An 18,729-nucleotide genomic window follows, 5' to 3' on the forward strand; every position below is an offset into this window, starting at 1 on the left:
TATGTCCTAATTTTGTTTTAAAAGCATATAGCTAAGGACTTTAATATGTTTTAGATTCAGTGCTTGTAAGTTATACTAAAATCCCTAAGGGAGCCAAAATAACTTATTAAAACCTTGCAAATGTTTTTGACTGCTGCATTCTATTATTTTCTATTCCAGTGGTAGCATACAGCCTCTGCTGCTGATGGGTGGAGGAACGCAAACCTCCAGGGCCCATTAGACTTAACTTGTTTACTGCATTGATATCTATATGTTAAATGACAAGAGAGTTCAGGTTATTGAATAATTTAAAATTCAGCTCTAATTGGTGTCATATGACCTGGAAAAGGCCATGGATGACGCCAGGAGCATGCTGTGAAATTCTTATAAATAATTCATAAATTAGATCATTCATTTGCCTGGATGTCTTGTTAAATGCAGAAGTTTGTAAGTAATAACTGATGATATAACACCTGTAAGTATTTAGTTCATATGCTGGAAGGTAATCTACCTTGATGATCTTCTAGCAAAACCTGCCAGAATATGAGAGTTAATTGCACTAGGGAGAATGCACTACATTTATTTGGGATGGGCTTTGGCAAGGCGTACTGTGCAGATGTTGCATTACGCATTCTCTATCAGCTAGACAACTATTCTGTGTATGCCCATGTTAAAAATGCAGCTCATCACTCTTCTGCCCTTATTTCACATGAACTCCAAATGCACTGGGAAATGGTAGTGACCTGCTCTGCTCGCAAATAGTATAGTTTTTGAAATATTTATCTAGGTCTTGAACTACTGATTCTTCAGTAAAATAAAGGGCAGAAGTAAAAAATTGAAGTCAGAGGATTGTGATTTTTCGTTTTTATAATGTTGGCAGCACGTGGAATGTTAATAGTTAGAACTGGTGCTGTCAAGATTAGTATAGTGGCGTTTGTCTACAGTGCAAACAGGTCCCATATAGTTTTGTTTCAGAAAGCAAACATGTTTGCTTTATTTTAGTGGTCAGGTATTGCTTTGCCATATGTAGGTACTGTTTGGGCTTCATATGGGCATTCTGATCACAGTGACTTCCAAGACTCAAGGTACAGGCGCTTCGTTTTATTTTTCTTGGAGCACTGTATTATTAATGACTGCCTCATTGGGCAGCATAAAATCATTTTGCTGCTCTGAAATGGAGGCATTTGTTAGAGATTATCTACAATATTTGTGTAGCTGGAAAAGAAGGGTGGTGTGTTTATGAATGCAAAATATACACTTAAAGCTGAGTGTCAGCAAATGCTCACATGCCACTTTGAATGCAGGTTTTTGGCACACCTGGCATCTGAGCTCAAACCTTCTTAACAAAGAGGAGAAAAAAAATTGAAAGCTACACAAACATAGGAGGTGTTCCTCTGCTGTCAGCTAGCAGCTAGAGAATCACTTTTTTGTGATGTGATCCTATTTTATTTTTTTTTATTTTTTTTTGCTACACCTGTTCAGTATATTGAGTTCAGTAGATTTTTACAGGAAAAATACAGGCTTGCAACTGTCATTCACATAGTTTCTTTGATTTGAGACCACTTGTTTTTATTCAGTGGAATATGGCAATCATAGCCGTACATAATTTCTACAGAAAATGGTGCTTTATTTCTTGCTTGAAAAATGGTCAGCTTAACTTCAGAGTTATCTACTGTGTTTATCTTAGGTACTGACAGACAGTTGCTGAACTATTATGTGAGCACTTTGTAATGACTGATATTAGATTACTTATGGAAGAGATTTTAGTGAAGGATTAAATGATTTAAAGAAAAAAAAATTGATAGACTTCAGTAGATCCAACTATTTTACTTTAAAATCTTTACCTTTTTACATTCTCCTCTTGGAAAGAATAGCTCCTTAATCACTAGAAATGCAGTTCAAAAGTCCTATCATTTGAAATAATTGTTCTTAAATTGGCATTTCTGTTGCCCCTATATTCTACCTGAGCTTGCTTATACTGTATTCTCCTCATTCTACTGACAAAAGCAAGTGCTTAAACTGTTGATAGACCTGCAGACCCAAAGCCAAGTTTTATTTAGATGAGATCCATGCATCATAATGGCAAAAAAGTTCTGGGTTTAGGTTGTGTACCTTAGTGTGTGTGTCACACAGGTCACTAATATGTGTCCACGGTGATCTTTAAGATGTCTCTGTGTATGGTAGCCTCTAATTTGTCCATTTAGAAATTCTTGCTTCATCTTTAAATGTGTTTAAATCCCTGCATTTCTCCTCTGGTTGCTACTTCTGTTCATTCTTCTTGGCTTCCTTCTGGATCCAAACTCAGACCAGTGCAATGGACTATTTCTGAACCCATGTGTTTGTCGCAAAGGAATTTTTTAGGTAAAGTGCAACTTCACAGAGTTTGATGGCACGGCTACCCTACTGCTTACTACTACTACAGATGGAAAATTTGAGTAGAATCTATTTGGACTGACTCACACAGGGACGTGAGATGCAAAAGGGGGAGGGAGACCCTCCTGTTGAGTAAGGGCGTTCAGAAAGGGACCCCCTTGCTTTCTAAACTCCTGATCAGAGAGGAGTCAAGGTACAGCTGTGTCCAATCCAAGTCCCCAGCTTGGTCAACAGTTTATTGCTAAGGGATTCAGAGGGTAAGGATTGTATGTGTTTACAGCTGAAGAATTGTATGCCTACACCCCATTCTCTGCGTCACTTAGCTACAGTTTCAAAGTTCCATTGTGCTTCCCCATTTCACTTACCTTCCACCTGGGTGTCTGGCATCAGTTTGTTTCGAAGTTTGAATCCAATATTTTGTGAAGCATACTGTCATCCATCAGATTTTAAATCAATAGTTTAAGAGTGGTACAGCAGCATGGTCAGCTGTGGAAAGAAAGGTGAACATGAACAGGGAAATCTCTGAGCAGTTGTACCCTTACAGACTATTTACCCACCCCTCAAGCCGTGGTTTAGTCCAGTAGTAATTTTTGGGTCTGGGGTCTTTTTGGATTCTTTTGCTGTCTGTCAAACAGGTTGTTTATCTTGTCTAGTTGCAGCTGTTGCTAATGGTCCATGAAACCTCTGTACATTCTAATTTATTTTGGCTCTGGAGGCCCTGTTTTGACTAAATAGGTACAAGTTTGCTGCAAGTTTACAATGAAATTTACAGCTTGTGGCCTAATGCTTCAGCAAGTCTAGCTACTCATGCTAAATGAGCAAAGCTAAGCAAACAGCATACTAAATCATACAATACTGTAGCTCTCAGTGATTTATTCTATTTAAAATTTTACTTATTTAAATTAAACAACTAATACCTGCTAAATAGGAGAGTTGCCTGGTGTGCAGTCCAGCTGCCATCCAAGGAGGATTCAAATGGGGCTTACTTGCTATCTATCACTGGTTAAAGATCTCATTGCTTTGAGGAGCAACCCTGAGAGGTGCCCCGCTGTGAGGGATGATGCAGCTACACTGCCTCACAGGGAGAGCTGAAGGATGACTCACTCAGGTTGCCATATTTATGGGATAAAAGTAGTTGATTTGTAATCAAATTACATACAATAGGAGAGGTGTGCATGAGGCTCCTTATACCCACAGGTTACTGGTGTTCGTTGCGTTGCTGTGCTTCTCATGGGTCTTCTGAAGGATTTCTTGGTCTGGTCGTGGCTCAGGCCTTTGCATCCCCTGGAGCCTGAACCAAACTGCTGCTGGTTTGGTTAAGGAGTGTTGAGTGCATCCACCACAATAGTCCTCTCTGTTTCCACTCTGTGAAAAGAAATCCCACAGCAGAAGATTCAGGTTAGAGAACTGTTCTCAAGATACAATTGGGTACAATCTTAGTTCATTGACTCTTCTTCTGTATTCAAATATATTTCAGCTATGAACTACAGAGCTGGATACTGTCTTTTAATCTCTAACGCTGTTACCATCTATAGGAACTTTGCCATTCACTGTAACAGCACTGTATTTTGCTGGGACCCTGGCTTTTGTCCTCAGAGTGCAAGAGTTCTTGAGGTAGTGACTGGGGGCTTTTTCTTAAACAAGTTTTGTGTATGCAGAGCTGCTAGGGAAATCTGTCATGACCTTGCCTGTGTTGAGATTGTGAGATCTGGTCAGTTACTACTTCATCCCTTGCAGTGAAGAACCCTGTGTGGTAGAGTCAGTCTGTGAACGTGTCTTTTCTACCAGCACTGTGAATTAATACTGCAGAGCGCACAAGTTATGTTTAAGAAGAATTTGCAGAGATCATGATGCTGTTATGCTGCGTGCATAAAACTGGTGAGCTGTTTGTCTCTTTGCAGGAAGTTTTAAGGACTGGATGTTTGTTTAAGCTCTAGTCTGAATCCCTGAGCAAAAATTACTGGGATTGCAGTAAAGATTTCATAGAGCTCCCCATGTCTTCCTCTTTAAATCCTTCTAAAGATTATTTGAACTATTTTTTAATATCTCCTTGTTTCCATGCAAGAGTTTCGCATCGGATCAAGTCTTATTAACTCCATATGTTGCAAGGAGCAGTCTGAGTTTGTTTGTTTGTTTAAGCCTCAGTTAAAGGAAGTTGTATCTTTAAATAGTGTACAGCATGCCTGGAAGAGCTCCACAGAGGCGAAAGCACAGCTGTTCCATCATGGTCCGTCATGGTTTCCATGTATCCCCTAGGCAATATCTTTCTTAAACTCATCTTGTGAAATTACCCAATTCCTTATGCTTGTGCATCTTTAGACTCAAGGTTGTGGTTGGGTCTTTGGAATTTTATGTTTTTGTTTGCTTTTCCCCTTCACCTGGCTTGCATCTTACAGATCTGTCATGGCATGCTCTGGTGTCATCTAATCCCTTTTAAGTGTAAATGTCAGTCAGTTTTCCCTGCAGCCTCTACTATTCAGCGGTACTTTTCAATTAAAGCATTAACAGAAAACCACAAATTGTGTAAAGAGTCATTGACTAGCTTCTGACTCCTAATAGTTAATTTTTTTTTCAGGATTAGACTGTGCAAAGTACTGAATAGCTGTGAAAGTCATGTTGTACTTCAGTCTTCTGCCTAGCTTGACCTCTTTCTTCTAAAGGAAATAAAACCCCCACTTGCATTCAATGACATTAATCAGAATTTCCCCCCCACAAACATATTGTAACTGTGAAATAACATTAAAGTTTCTCTGCCTTGTTATGAAGTCTTTAAATGTCAATGCCATTTCTGAGACCATCAGGGCAGATTTAATGGTGGCCAAGGTCAACAAATGCTAACTGGTACCTCTCTTTTAGGGCCTTCAGAGACTCTTAATAGAGTCTCAGCCATGAAGTTAATTTGCGATGTGGGCCTTTATTCTTAAACCTGCACCTGATGATTATTTTGTACCATCTTCATTTGTGTGCGTAGATTTCTTAACTTTCTCTTGTCTTCTCGGTTAATAAAACAAATTGCTAAAAGAAAAAAATTCTCAGTTATTTCAGCTTTTGAATCGTCTTTATTTTGGTCCTTTTTACTTCTATTTCTGGGCTGTAGAAAGGTAGGTGTATCCTTTCTGTAGATGGCCTTGAGCTGCCAGGTCTGATAGGAACCTTCAAGATACATCCAGGTTTGTACCCTGCTGCTTTCCTAGGAGCCGGGAAACGGGCCACCTTGAAAGCCTCTTTCTGTTGGTGCCCTAAGTGCTTCATTAACAGAAGCAGATGAGGTGAGAAACAAGAGATAGCGTGTAACCACAGGATTCTCTTGCTTTCCCTTTGCTGTAATATCTCTTCTTGTTGCTGGTCATTTCTTTATGTATTGTCTCATTTAGATTAAAAGACCTATGTAGCCTTTATTTATCTAGAAAATATTGCAGACAAGGATGGCACACTACAAACAGTAAATTACAAAACTCCCTTTTTTTGGCAGCATGTTGCTTTTTGCTCAGTTGCCCCGCCAGCCCCTCTGACTTTAAAATATTTTAATGTCCTGCACTTTTCACCCAGTCCAAGCACCAGACTTTCGTCAGACATTTAGCACTGACATTAATGCAAATGCCTCCGGCTCACTGGGCCCTTTGGGGCAAAACACGACATCCTTGGCTTTCAATCACAGGGCAGGGAGGATATATTTGTGTCCACAAGACTGGAAATAATAAAATATCAGTATTCAGGTGCTAATTCACATTAATTTACATTCTGTGAAGTCTACAAGAAACTTGTAATTGGTTGTTTTGAAGGGCAGTAGAGTATATTTGGTATTTTGTTTGTTTATAAAAAAGAATTTAAATTATACATATAAACATTGCATAGATTTGGATTATCTCTCACTTCTAATGACTGCTGGATGCTTGCTTGCATTCCTAACTTCTCATGTTTTAGGGCTTGCTGACTGTCTTCTGCTCTGTGTAGACAGCAGCTATCTGTTGTAAGCATTACCAGAGTTCAATTAATACGTTCCATTCTGTTGGTGGATACCAAATTTCCCTACAAAATGACTGCAGTGGGGTTTTTTTATCTTCAACAAACTTGGCTTCTGTAATTAAAAAAATTAGATCTTTGTAGAAGGTCCCAAAGGCTGGACGCTTTTGAATTCAGTGTGTTATTGAAATTAATGCACAGGTCTAGCAAAAGCTGTGTGACTGCTGCTAGCTGAACCATAGTGCAAAGATACTCCAGGATTTTGATGTCTGTTACATAATATCCATAAGTATAACAGAACCACTAGAATTTGCTTGCACTGGGTTGACAAATGTGAATTACAGTTGCTTTCTTTCTTCAGAGTTTTATCAGAGTATAATCACTTGCCCAACTTAATTGAAAAATCACTTACGTTTATAGTTGAATTTAAACATGTTTTGTATTTAAGTGACAGCTTTTGATGTACAACCATTTTTTACAGAAACTAGTTGGTTTTTATCTGTGTTTCTGTAAAGATATTTCAAAAACTCTCATCAAATTTCCAGCGGTAAGTAATATCCCATTCAGTGCAAGGTGAAATGTTTTACATCAAATCTCCTGCTGTGTAATGGCCAATCAAAGAGTATTTATAGTGGCTGAATGGATTTTTTGGCTCAGTATTCAAAATTAAACATTTTCAAACATTAACATTTAATGTTTTTTGCCACTCTTCAACTTGATTTTATGTAACCCTGGATACTCACTACTACTTGATACTCTGAAGCGACTCATTTTATGCTGAGGATCCTGCAGGCAGTAGTTTTACATTTATTATACTTGTGTATATGGAATGAAATGTAGATTTCATAGCAGATTTGTGTCTGTCTTCCGATAAACATTTTCTCAAGTTTGGCTGTATGTCCATCAGCGTGATGCAGCAAGTCTGTTTCTGAGAGAACACGTTTACCAAGTGAAGTTAATGAGCAGAAACAATTCTGGTAATTCACAGGAAATTATTTCTCTTATTGCAGGTGTCCATTAAGAAGAGCTCATGCCAACAACCGCCTTTGGAGCTAGATGGTTCCTACTTGGGTATTGGGCGACCTCAGACTTTCTATAAGAACAGCGGAGCATCAAAGGCTGGAAGCCCAGCCCATGTTGCATTGTCTCAGCCATGCAGGAATAATCACAATTACAGGGCTGAAATCCATTACAACCATCATGAGTGTCAGCAGGAATATCCACTAGAAAATGGCTTGCATGGGAAGTGTAACAATATAATTTCCCCAGCCAAGCAGAGGAGCCCTCTCTGTGTGAAAGCAAATCAGGGGATGGACCAGAAAGTGAATGAATTTCAGAGCACATGCCCCCAGCAAGCGAGTCACAGTTGTGCCTGCAGGCACGTGGGGAGCTCAGGGAACTTGCAAGAGAGCCACCATGTCAACCTGGCACTTGGAAGACACCCTCGGCCAATTCAGAAAACCTGTGATTCCTCTAGGCGCTCCGGAGTTTCTGGGCTGAATGACAGCATGAACTCAGGTTCTAGACAAACAGAGCAGGCCAAAAGGTTGTATGAAGAAAGAAGGCAGAAACTGCTTCTGCAGAAGATGGAGCTGGAAATTGAAAAGGAACAACTTCAGCATTTGTTGGCTAAGCAAGAGGCAAACCTGCTCCTAAAACAGCAGCAACTACACCAATCCCGTATGGATTATAACAGGTGATTCTGAGATATATAATTTTAAAGAAATTTCTAAAATTTCTAATGAACTTATGGCAATAGTTAATTGAAGTGAGAGAACAGAACTGATAAGATAGGCAAGACCTGTGGCACAAATTCTAACAGTGATTTAGAGGAGACTTTTTAGTGTAATTAGCATATACTGTTGGGAAACAGCATGACAGCTGTGGAAAGCAGCACAGGAAAACAGTATGTGGTAGAAAGAAAGGCACAAGAAAAACACTGCTAAGAGACTAGATAAGAAAAGGAAAGCAGTAGAAGAAAATGAGAGGGTGATCTTTGTGCAGCACATGAAGGAATACAGACGTTTGGCAAGAGAGCAGTGTGAGCAAGGATGTCCTAGATGTAGTGTTCCTCCTTCTTTCGTTGAAGAGGTCAGTTTTGAAATATTGCACCTTCCTAGGTAGGGACTGGAAGAAGTGTCTTTTTCAGAAAAGATGGAGATCATTCTTTATGAATATATATATGGAATACATTTTTTTTCTCCATATGCATATATGAAAAGGGAAAGGAGCTCCATGTAGCAAGGATATTTTCTTTCCAGTGGTGTTTGTGGAAGGAGAGTGTCAAGACTGAGACACAGTGCATGCTTAAAACCAGTAGAAGGGAAAGACAGTAACCACAGAAATATGGTATGTCTTAAAAGGCCCATGAGTTCACCAGAAGGTGAGGAAACACCTTTGACAATGTAAATGGGAACTCTAGGAAGGAGGGAGAACTGGTTTATTGGTATCATGTTAGTTGAGTAGAGAGGAACAGCAGAAGGGAGTAGGTTTAAGCAAATTGAGTTAGCCAGTTTAACTCGGTTGAGTACTAGCTTTTCAGCATTAGGAAGGGAAAGAAATGAGGAAAAAAAATCTAGCACTGTTTTTGAAGATACAATAGGAGGGTTTCACAAGGACGCTTATTTCTATACTGTTTTAATATGGCAACTGCTGACAGTGTCCCATGAGAGTCTGCATTACATAGCCTGCTTCCATGTAAACAAGGATTGTATTGTAACCACCATGGAAAAACGTATCAGTTTCTTTTCTTAATCCCAGCCCCCTGGTTACTTTTCAAACTCTAAGAAAGAATACTGTAATTTAGATGGTCTTTGTTGTCTTGGATTGTAGCTTACATTGAAGATAATGTGTTTATATAGCTTTAAAAATAACTGTCTTAAAGGCAATCACAATTGTGTGTGTTGAAAATGACTGAGGTCACAAACAAAGGATTATGACTTCAGGTGAGAATTAAGTAGGAACAGATGGATTCTTAATCATCAAAAACCTTAATTCTATGCATGCATCCCTCTGATGAAAAACAAGTAGAATATGAAGGACATGCGAACTCAGGTTTTTGGTGGATATTTTGTAATTGATTTTTTTCAGCATTTGAGGCATCATAAACCTAGAAAAAAATGGACCTTAAATATAGCTATAATGATGTGCCTGTTAATGCTGCTATGCATAGTTTAGGGGTTGGGGGGTGAGGTGGGTTTGGTTTTGGTTTTTTTTTTCTGAAAAAACTGTCATGGTTTACAGAGCTCTAGTTACCTAAATGAATTCCATGAAAGAAAATCACATATGATCAGTCTGAGAACTCAGTATTTTTGTGATCTCTTTTCAGAGGTGCAAGTGAAAGCACATTTTCACTAAGAAAAGTAACTGGAATGTGCTGTGGTTACTCTTAAGAAATGTTCAGTCTCTTTAGAATTAAATGCTTTATTTTTTACAGGTAAATCTCTTAGGCATCACAGCTCCATTTCAGCTCTGGGTACATAATTCACATTAGTACTTGATAACAGGGTAATTTTATACACGACAAACAATAAAAATTTGTTTAGCTAAGCTCGAATACCCTTTTTCTCATTGTCAGGAGGGTCTAACCTAGTTCATTTCTTAACATCATGACAGTTTAAAAAAAAAAATGCAACAAAAATCCATTTCCAGACAGTGTTTATTTTTGTCTGTCCTTCTGCGTGGATGGAGTGCTGGTAAAGGTCCATTTTGATTTTTTGGAAGTATTGCCATTGAATGACAAGTAAAAGGTCTGACCATTTGTAATTATTGGCTGTTAGCTCTTCTGCTTTTTTAGTGAAAGTATGAATTGATCATTTTTTTGGCCACGCTGCATCGTAACTGCATTTTAATTTCTCAGATTTCCCTATTTAGCCTCAAGTGAGCATAGTACTTTCAGTTTGAATTTTCTCTCTATGTGAAATAGTTGCTCAGCTGTCAGAAATGGTGTGTGTGTCAGGAAGGGGGCAGTTCAGTGACTTCTCCTGTTGCCAGCCACACCAGAGTAGACAAATATGGGTAAATCCTGGAAACAGGAATTTTGTCAAAATAAAAAGGGAGAAATACCTATGTTGTTGACTTTTCTGTTTTCAGTAGGGAGAAAGAAAAAGGTGGGGAAATCTGTTAAAAATGCAGCATCATGTGTGGGTCTGTAGTTTCGCGAGACACAACCACCACAAATGAATGCTACATTTTATGCAGCTTACACACAATGCCTTTGAGCTCTGGTGCTGCTGGAGCTGCTGAGCCCAACAGGGATTTTTGTTATTGGATGCTGTAACTGTTTTCTTAAGGGAGCTGGTCATTGGAAATCAGTAAATAAAATTTTTCTAATCTTTTTCTCAACTGGAAACTAGTAGAAGCAAAAGCACTGGACATAAGTCAGCCTTACAGTACAAAAGGATATTTGAAAGTGTGAAAACAGCCATGAAAGCTTCTGTGTTTAATGTGATTAAGTGCCCTGTGTGTAAACACAAAACTCACTTTTTTTGTGGTGAGTTTCTGGTTTGATGATTTGACCTGCTGCAAAACCAGCTAACTCTGCTTTTTTTCAGGTTTAGAGGCCATGTGCCTGATTCAGAAGATGTGCCTGTTGATGAAGCACCTGGAGAACTCACTCTGATGATGAATGGCAACAGCATGGGGCTAAGGTAATTTCTCTCTTCACTTCTAAGTACTTCACAGTGTCGGTATATCTTTTTGACAGTGTGCTGTTGGCTGCCAGGTGTATTTGTTCATGTGGTTGTTTCAGATTAAGAGCTTTTTTTTCTGCAGAAAAGGTAAAATTCATTGGCTGTTGAATTTTATGAGTCTACTCAATAGTTATGCTGACTTGTTATTGCTCAAGGTTTAGGAGTTGACTTCCTGTAGAGGTCTCAAGTTTTGTGTGCTGTCTTTTAAGGACACCTAACCAAGCCCAGTGCAAAATGGAGTTTTCATAAAATCTTAGCTTTTGTTCTTTGTCCTAGGTACTGCTTGTTCCGTTTTTCAATTAAGATCAGAGTGTTTCTAGTCTTGGTTTGGACCTGATGTAACAAACACATTATTATTTAACTCCTGGACAGAAATTGTCTTTTACAATTGGTGGCAGTTACTTGTTTTTAAACAGTGCTGTGTTGCACCTCTGCTTTAATGCAAATTAGAGCAATGTACCACTGAAATATCTGGAAGCAGATTTAAGCCAATATTTAGCTCTTTATCTCAATTTTGCATGCTATTTAAAACTTTAATCAATACACTATTGTGTTTTTTTTCTGTCCTACCCTGTCACATTTCCTTTTAACAGTGGAAGAAGATTCAGGCTCATTCAAAAAAACAGTAAATAAAAACTGTAGATTTGACAGAGTTTTTCTCCCTTTCTCAAAAAGTAACAGCTTCTTGTGTCGTTTGAATGGTGCCTTCTTTAGTGACAAGAGAAAACTTCAAAATAATGAGCTTTTCCCTCCACTATATGAGTACGGGAAGAACTGTTATTTATAAACTAATCATTCAATACTTTATTTTTTCTTTACCACTAGTTACATTACTGCTTTTATTGTATTTTATTGAGATACCTCTTCTCTGAAAAGGGGTAAGAATTCTTTCTTCAGAAAGATATAAGTTGTTGGTTTCCTTTGGAATATTTCACAGCTTAACCAGGTGTTTGGCTGCTGTGAATTACTGGCATATCCTCATCCTATTCTAATGCTTTTGTGTTTTGTTCTCACAAAGACTGAAGTTACCAAAGTGTAAGCACTGTAACAAAAGAGAGAGTCATGGTATGTTTAAGATGCAGTAGCATTAAGCCCCTTGGAGGAAAAATGTAACCTAGAACATCTGTAGGGCTTCTTGGCAACAATTTAACAAAAACCTGTCAAAATCTACATAGCCTGGCAGGGAAAATGAGGAAAACCTGTGCCGTTAACAAAATGAGAGTTCCAGATTTCAAAAGGTTCCCCACTCTCTCTTCATTACCCTGGTTTAATTTACTGTAATTTTTCAAAGTTAATATGTGTTCATGCAGTCTCAGGTTGCCATGCCAGCTGGTTCCAAAGTTTGGCAGAAAAGCACTTGGAAGTTGTTCTTCCTATATGCCATCTTCAGTTTTGCAAAGGTTACCAGATGAATTGTCCCTAAATAATTTACTCTAATGTAAGTCTGAAAGAGGCTACAGAAGACAAGTCCATTTGTCTCTTTTATGTATTTGAATATGTAAGTGATGTTTTCTTCAGTGTTGAGAGAATGTGTGTGTGTGTGTGTCTTTAGAGCTTAGAAAGGAGAAGGAGCTAGTAGGAATGCATACTTTTTTTTTAAAAGCCATTTTTTGGGTTTTTTTTGTCAGCTGTTTTGTTTGGGTTTTTTTTTTGTTTTGTTTTATTTAGGTATTTTGGTGTCTATGTTATTAGTTTTTTAATTGACCCTCCAAATGGTTATTCTTACAGCAAATGTTCTCAGAACCCTAATGGAGAAACATGGACTTCCAGTTCATGTATGAGAGCTACTTTAACAAACCTCACAGCATGAAACTTGATTTCAGTCTTCAAATAAACAAAACTTAGCTTAAAAATACCCTGTCATCTTAAAGGAAATGGTGGAAGTCCTTTAAAATACTAAACTTGTTGAAGTGAGATTGCTGGAGTTTAGAAGTAAAATAAATAATATAATCAAGAAGTGAAAAACAAAGCTTTTTTTTATAATTAACAGCTCATTTTGAGTTAATTATCTACAATTACGAAAATCTAATTGCAATTTATTCTCCACTATCTGTGGGAAGAATCGTAGGCAAGGGAATATGCATTACTGCCAAGCATAAATGCTATAGGATGGGTACAAGTAATAGAGGAGCCCTTAATGAAAAACAAAAAGCAAATAGGAGCGTGCAGCTGTGCCAGGCTATTGAAAGGTAATTGTAGTCAGAAATGACATATGTACTTTAAAAGGCATCTTGTCATCTCCTGTAGGGATTAATTTTTTGCCTCCTTGAAAAAAGAAAAAAAGATTCCATGAGCAAATACAGTACAGAGTTTGATTTCTGATAAACATTTCAGTCATAGCCTGTTAGTGAAAAGGAAAACTTTTATCTCTGGGACTACCACAAGCTACAGCCAAGTTTTCTAATGGATGCCTGGTTTGTATTCTCTTCTAAATGTGCCATTATGGGATTTTTTCATTATCAATGTTAGCAAGTGGTGTCCATCTCAACCTCTTTGGATGGTCCCAGTATGAATTTGCAGTGTAAAATTTGTCACTTCCCTGCTGGGTCTGTTGAGGAGCTGGTGGGAAGAAATGTGTCTGTCCCTTTGCCTGTGTGCAGCTGGGCTGGTGCGTGGGACCTGAAGAGTCTTCAGATGCAGGATCTTCAGTTCTCTAAGGCAAAGCAATCAGAGCAGGTTTTATTGACGATTGTTTTCAGCAGCTTGGAGATCTGCTTAGTGAGCCCACGGCCAATTTTCAGCTATGGAGACAGTAACTTGTACAATTAACGGCAACTTGTCTGGTTGCCTGTGTAATTTCTTTTCAAGTCTACCCCACTGTGCAAGATGCTTTAAAATATTCAAAATAAAAATATAACCTGATACATTTGTTTTGCATAAAACAGCCTGTTACAAAGCACTTTCCATCTCGCAGATGCAGATGCTTGGTACAGGCTTAAGTACCCACTAGTAGGATCAATACACCCAGCACCTGCTTTTGTGTGTGCTCCTGACCTCTGCATCTTGGAGAGGAGTTTTAAAACAATTCACTCCTCTCTCTTACATTTAATCTTAACTTTGGGTCTGAATGTCATGGAAATAAGACATATTTAATTGCACCTACTAGAAGCTTCCCTCCCCAGAGCTGTGCTGTCTGCCTAAATCTTAACATACAAAGTTCCTTGCTTTTCCAATTCCTAGGTTTCTTGCGTGGCTCTGCCAGACCGGCTTTCTACTGCCTTCTTTCTAACGTGCATTTTTCCTCAGATTTCACACAATACTGCCACTGCACCTCTACACTGACCTGTAGAAAATACTATAAATAGGAATTGTTGGATACAGCAGCTATCGAAGGGGTTTACAGTTATCTGCAGGCACTCTTTCAGTGTATCCTCCCTGGTTAAAGGATTTCTTTCTTGGCGTATTAAAGATTTAAAGATGGAATTTGTCACCTTTAATTTCATGGAAATTTTTTATGTTTGTGTGTTTTACGATATATCACCCGTGTGTATTTTTTCAAGTTCATATTTTTAGTTAGTTGAAAATATCAGACACAGAATTCAGCAGTACTTTCCCTCTGTTTGAATGCTCATTGCTATGGTGATAGTTCCAAGAGGGAATGCTGTCAGGGGTCTTTTAAAAGATTTTTATGTTTATGGTGTAACTATTTTTATTATCTTGTGAGAGAAGGTGACAATTATCTCTTGCTCCTTGCTTAATGCTTTGTTATGAACTCGATTGTTTTTGTGGCTTGTTAGACATACAGACATCTTTCTATAGTGATGTGCAAGCATACTTCTGTGTTTTTGTGAGAATATTCAATGCAATTAAATTGACATGCAGAGGAACGCAGACTCGCAGCTCCCCCTGCTGTCCCACACATATCCAGGTTTGTCCACATAGTACCCCCCTGCGACTAATTTAAAAATAAAGTAAAAATCACAGGCAGTCACATAGCTCTGCCACCTCTGACTTGACTTACGCTGCCCCCATTACTCCTGTTTTGAAGAGAACTGCTATTTAAAACCCGTGGCGATGGTAGCACCCATTTTGTTTCCTATTTGGAGTTTTCTTGTCAGTTCTTTAAACCAGTGTGTGTCACCTAATGTTACTATTGTCCTGAGCCTCTGGAGGAGAAACCATCGCCAGTGCCACAACTGGCTTGTTGTACAAGGTCTCCCTGGCTGCAGCTCAGCTGTGAGTTGTCCTTGATTTCTTGAGATGCATCTGTATAGTACTTGGCCAACTTTTAGGAATACATTGAATACTGCTTGTTGGGAGCTTTTTTCATCTCTTTGCTGTTTTGGCAGACTGGCGCATTAAATTGGGCTGAAATCAACTGTGTTTGCAGATGACCCATAAAATCTGTGTCTCTGGAAGCTGCTGACACACTTGTTAGTACTCCTTTTAACACCCAAGTTACTTTCCTGTTTCAGATAATTTTATGTTGAAGTTTATATCATTTTTAGATAGGATATTTGTGGAGCAAATATTGTTTGACCAGTAAAAAAGTGTTTGCTGATCTGTTAGTGCGAATGCTGTGTTAGGTGTGGAGATGAGTTTTTCTTACTTTCACAGAGTTTTCTGGCAATATATGAGCACAGCATCCCTGCAACAGATGGCTGCCATAGTTAGTTGTGGTGTAACAGGAGAGTGTAGTTGGAGTTAGATATGTATTTTTGCTTCATTAGGGCCATGTGCAGACTCTGCAGGTACTAAGTTTTCTTGTGCAGGCTGAAGTCTTTTGTTCTCATGGGGCTGAATAGGTAGTGCGTGACAATCTTTTTATGTATTTCTATGCATGCATATTTGTATTTACTATTACTTTTTTAAGGTAGGCAGTGATCCTTACTAGACTAGGGAAAGAAGAGTTCATTTCCACTGACCTGGTTGCTTCATTAATCTCATTTTCAGGTTTGCTTTCAGCTGCAACAGGGTTTTGAAGTTGCCTGTCTTACATTTACCTCAATTATGCTTATTCTGTTTTCATGATCATGTATGCTGCACACAGCAGTATTACATCATTTCCATTGCAGTCTAAAGTAACCTTGAACAGAAAAGCCTACTGATAGGCTTGAGGTACAAGATGTAAGTAGGAGATACCATAAGTAGTTTCCTTAGGCAGATGGAGCCAACCTGTACATGAGGTCTTCAAAAAGCACAAAAACTCTGATGTCAGAAACACTGCTGAGCATAGTATGGCAGTCAGTGAAAGCAGGCTTGCTAGAACTTGAGTGCTTTTGTATGTCGCAAAACTTGCATTTCCTGCCAGTCTTCTGCATGGGAATGGTTCTGTAATACCACATATCGGAACTGAAAATGCTCAGAGATTTTTTTTTATTCCTTGCATTGAAAGATTTAAAATTCATGCATCTCCTGAAGAAGTTTGATCCTTGCCAACACTTGCAGACAGTGAGAGACATTTTTGCAAGTCATTTGCAGATGCCTCCTTTACAGGAAAATGTAGGCACTGTTTACTGTCTGAATTGAATTATGAAAACCTGAATTCTATTTTTATAGATTGGAGTGGATTGCTTTTTCAGACATACAATTTGTTAGGTTTTGTTTTTGCATGTAATCTTGGATGAAGAGAAAATTATGTTTAATCTAGATAGTCATATGTCCCAGAAATCTGTGTGTTGGAAAAGTTAAGAAAAATCCTATAAAACAAACTGTTCTGGAAGGTAGTTTTAAATTAGAAGATTTTAAACCCACCCGCACAACTTTCACGCCATTTAAAAGCTTATATCAGAACTGATGGGGCAGGACTAAGAACAAAAGCTATTGGTATTACAAAGTTAAGCAAGAAATCCTCTGCACCCTGCTGTTTTGGCCATGATTACAGCTGCACTGAGCTAAACCCACTCCCCCACCCCTCCTGTGACCTTGGCTGTGCTTCAGCACACAGAGAATTGAAGCAAAAGGCAAACTCTAGTAATATTAAATTCTGCTACTTGCAGATATACAGACTACATATAAAGATAACTGCACGTGTGCTTTTGCTTGCTCTCCAGCTCTCCCTTTCTCTGAAGTGGACTTTGTGTATTTGCCACAGAATTATTCTGACATAAAGCTTCCCAGACTGTACTGGTGTGTTGAGCTGAACTCTGTGGCTTTGCATGGGTGCCGAGGCTTTGCAGAACTACCCATTACATTTATAACGGTGCTAATTTTTGAGAACCATGCAGAGAAAATTTTAGATTCAACCCAGCTGATTTGTTCTTCACACTGCTCCTGCAGTGAAGAGGATTGATTTTTGTGTTTCTTTTGATATTTGGCTTCCTTTCCTCTGGTACTCAATGCTTCAGGCCTTAATCCTTTAACCTTCAATCTGAGCATCAAGGCTTCAGGAGGGATCAGACCTTTTGATGGAGAGAGAAGGTCTTTTGTTGTACCAAATGGTTGGCAGTGGTGTAAGGCAAGACAGCTCTCCAGACAGTATATATTTCTCTATTGTGTTAAAAGACTATAAACAGAGGGTGGGTTTAGTGGGGATTATAAATAATCTAGAGGAAGGTGGGGTATTAGAAGCAATGGAAAAGAATTAATGACTTTTTCTTTAACATTTCACCAATAACCAGTCTATCATGACAGATGTGTATTGGGTTGCCAAATGCTATAGTCTGATTTGGGTAACGGTTCAAAGCTCAGCGTGTCATGGAAATGGCAGTGTGGTCCCTGATGGAGCAGGGGAAAAAAAGCTTTTCTGCTTCTCAAAGGGCAGTATTTGTGGAAGCAGATGCTTGCTTGCCCTACCCAGCATAAAGAACAGTTCTGCGGGCAGCCGGGAGAGTTCGTACTGCTGGATTTTTATAGGATCATTAATTATATGTTATAAGGCAGCTAAGCATGGCATTCCTAGCTCGATGAATTCCATTATGAATGGCCTTTTCATATTCTTCATCTCATTATATTAAATGCATGTGACCTGAAGTTTAGCTAAAGTTATTGTTCGGGTTAACTTTCATTTAGTGGTTGCCCTAATTTTAGAAACAGTATGATCTTTAGATTTTATGGAGAGACAGGTTTTTTTATGCATGTTTTTGCAGCACTATTTTAGATAATTTCTTTTGAAACTAGGTAGGAACGTCTGTGAGGTGGCAGAGAAGGGATTTAGTCACTTCTTGATTTGCCTGGAGATTTCTGTACCCATGTCCCTGGATGACAACATCCAGTTACACGGATTTGGCTATCATCTCTCTGCCAATAACTCTTAAACCCTCTGCTCTGTTCTGTCTAGTCTTGCATATCTGACTGCCTGCCTGACACATAATCCTGGTTGTTTTGCCTTCAGATCATTCCTAATCTGGCCAAAACAGAACTCCTTACTTTTTCTTCCAAATCTCTCTTCACTTCTGATTTTGATAACGCCACATCTTCCCTGTCACTCAGACTTGTAACCTCAGGGTCACTTTCCTTCTCCATATGCATCTGGGCTGCTGACAGCTCTTGCAGCTTCGTTTTCCTTTGCAGCAAACACGTGCCTCAGCGTGCAACAGTGAAAACATCCACTTGCTGTAGTCCTTCACCTTGCATCTTGACTTCTTTGACTGCTCAATATTCATTACCCTCCTGCAAAATAAGTTTTCCAAATGAGTATCTTTGGCTGCTTATTCAGATCTTATTACCATTGCTTTTCTGAAACCCTCCTTTTAAGGTCAGTGGTCTACATCAATCTGCAGAGCTCTGGCAGAGAGTCACAAAGCTGTTTCTTATTTTTTTTTTCCTGCCACTTTCTCATCTT

At 38.7% G+C, this 18,729-nt stretch overlaps 1 protein-coding gene across 3 annotated transcripts in view; it reads left to right on the top strand.

Annotated features, from left to right (window-relative positions):
- KIAA1328 (KIAA1328 ortholog) overlaps positions 1 to 18,729 on the top strand; it is a 176,992-nt gene that overhangs the window by 109,563 nt on the left and 48,700 nt on the right. For all 3 annotated transcript variants that reach the window (XM_069880923.1, XM_069880925.1, XM_069880924.1), the window contains exons 7-8: positions 7,326 to 8,011; positions 10,869 to 10,964. In XM_069880923.1, the coding sequence (XP_069737024.1) occupies positions 7,326 to 8,011; positions 10,869 to 10,964 (782 nt within the window). The remainder of the gene's footprint in view (positions 1 to 7,325; positions 8,012 to 10,868; positions 10,965 to 18,729) is intronic.

This window comes from Phaenicophaeus curvirostris, chromosome Z, assembly GCF_032191515.1.
Source record: "Phaenicophaeus curvirostris isolate KB17595 chromosome Z, BPBGC_Pcur_1.0, whole genome shotgun sequence".
NCBI lineage: Eukaryota > Metazoa > Chordata > Aves > Cuculiformes > Cuculidae > Phaenicophaeus > Phaenicophaeus curvirostris.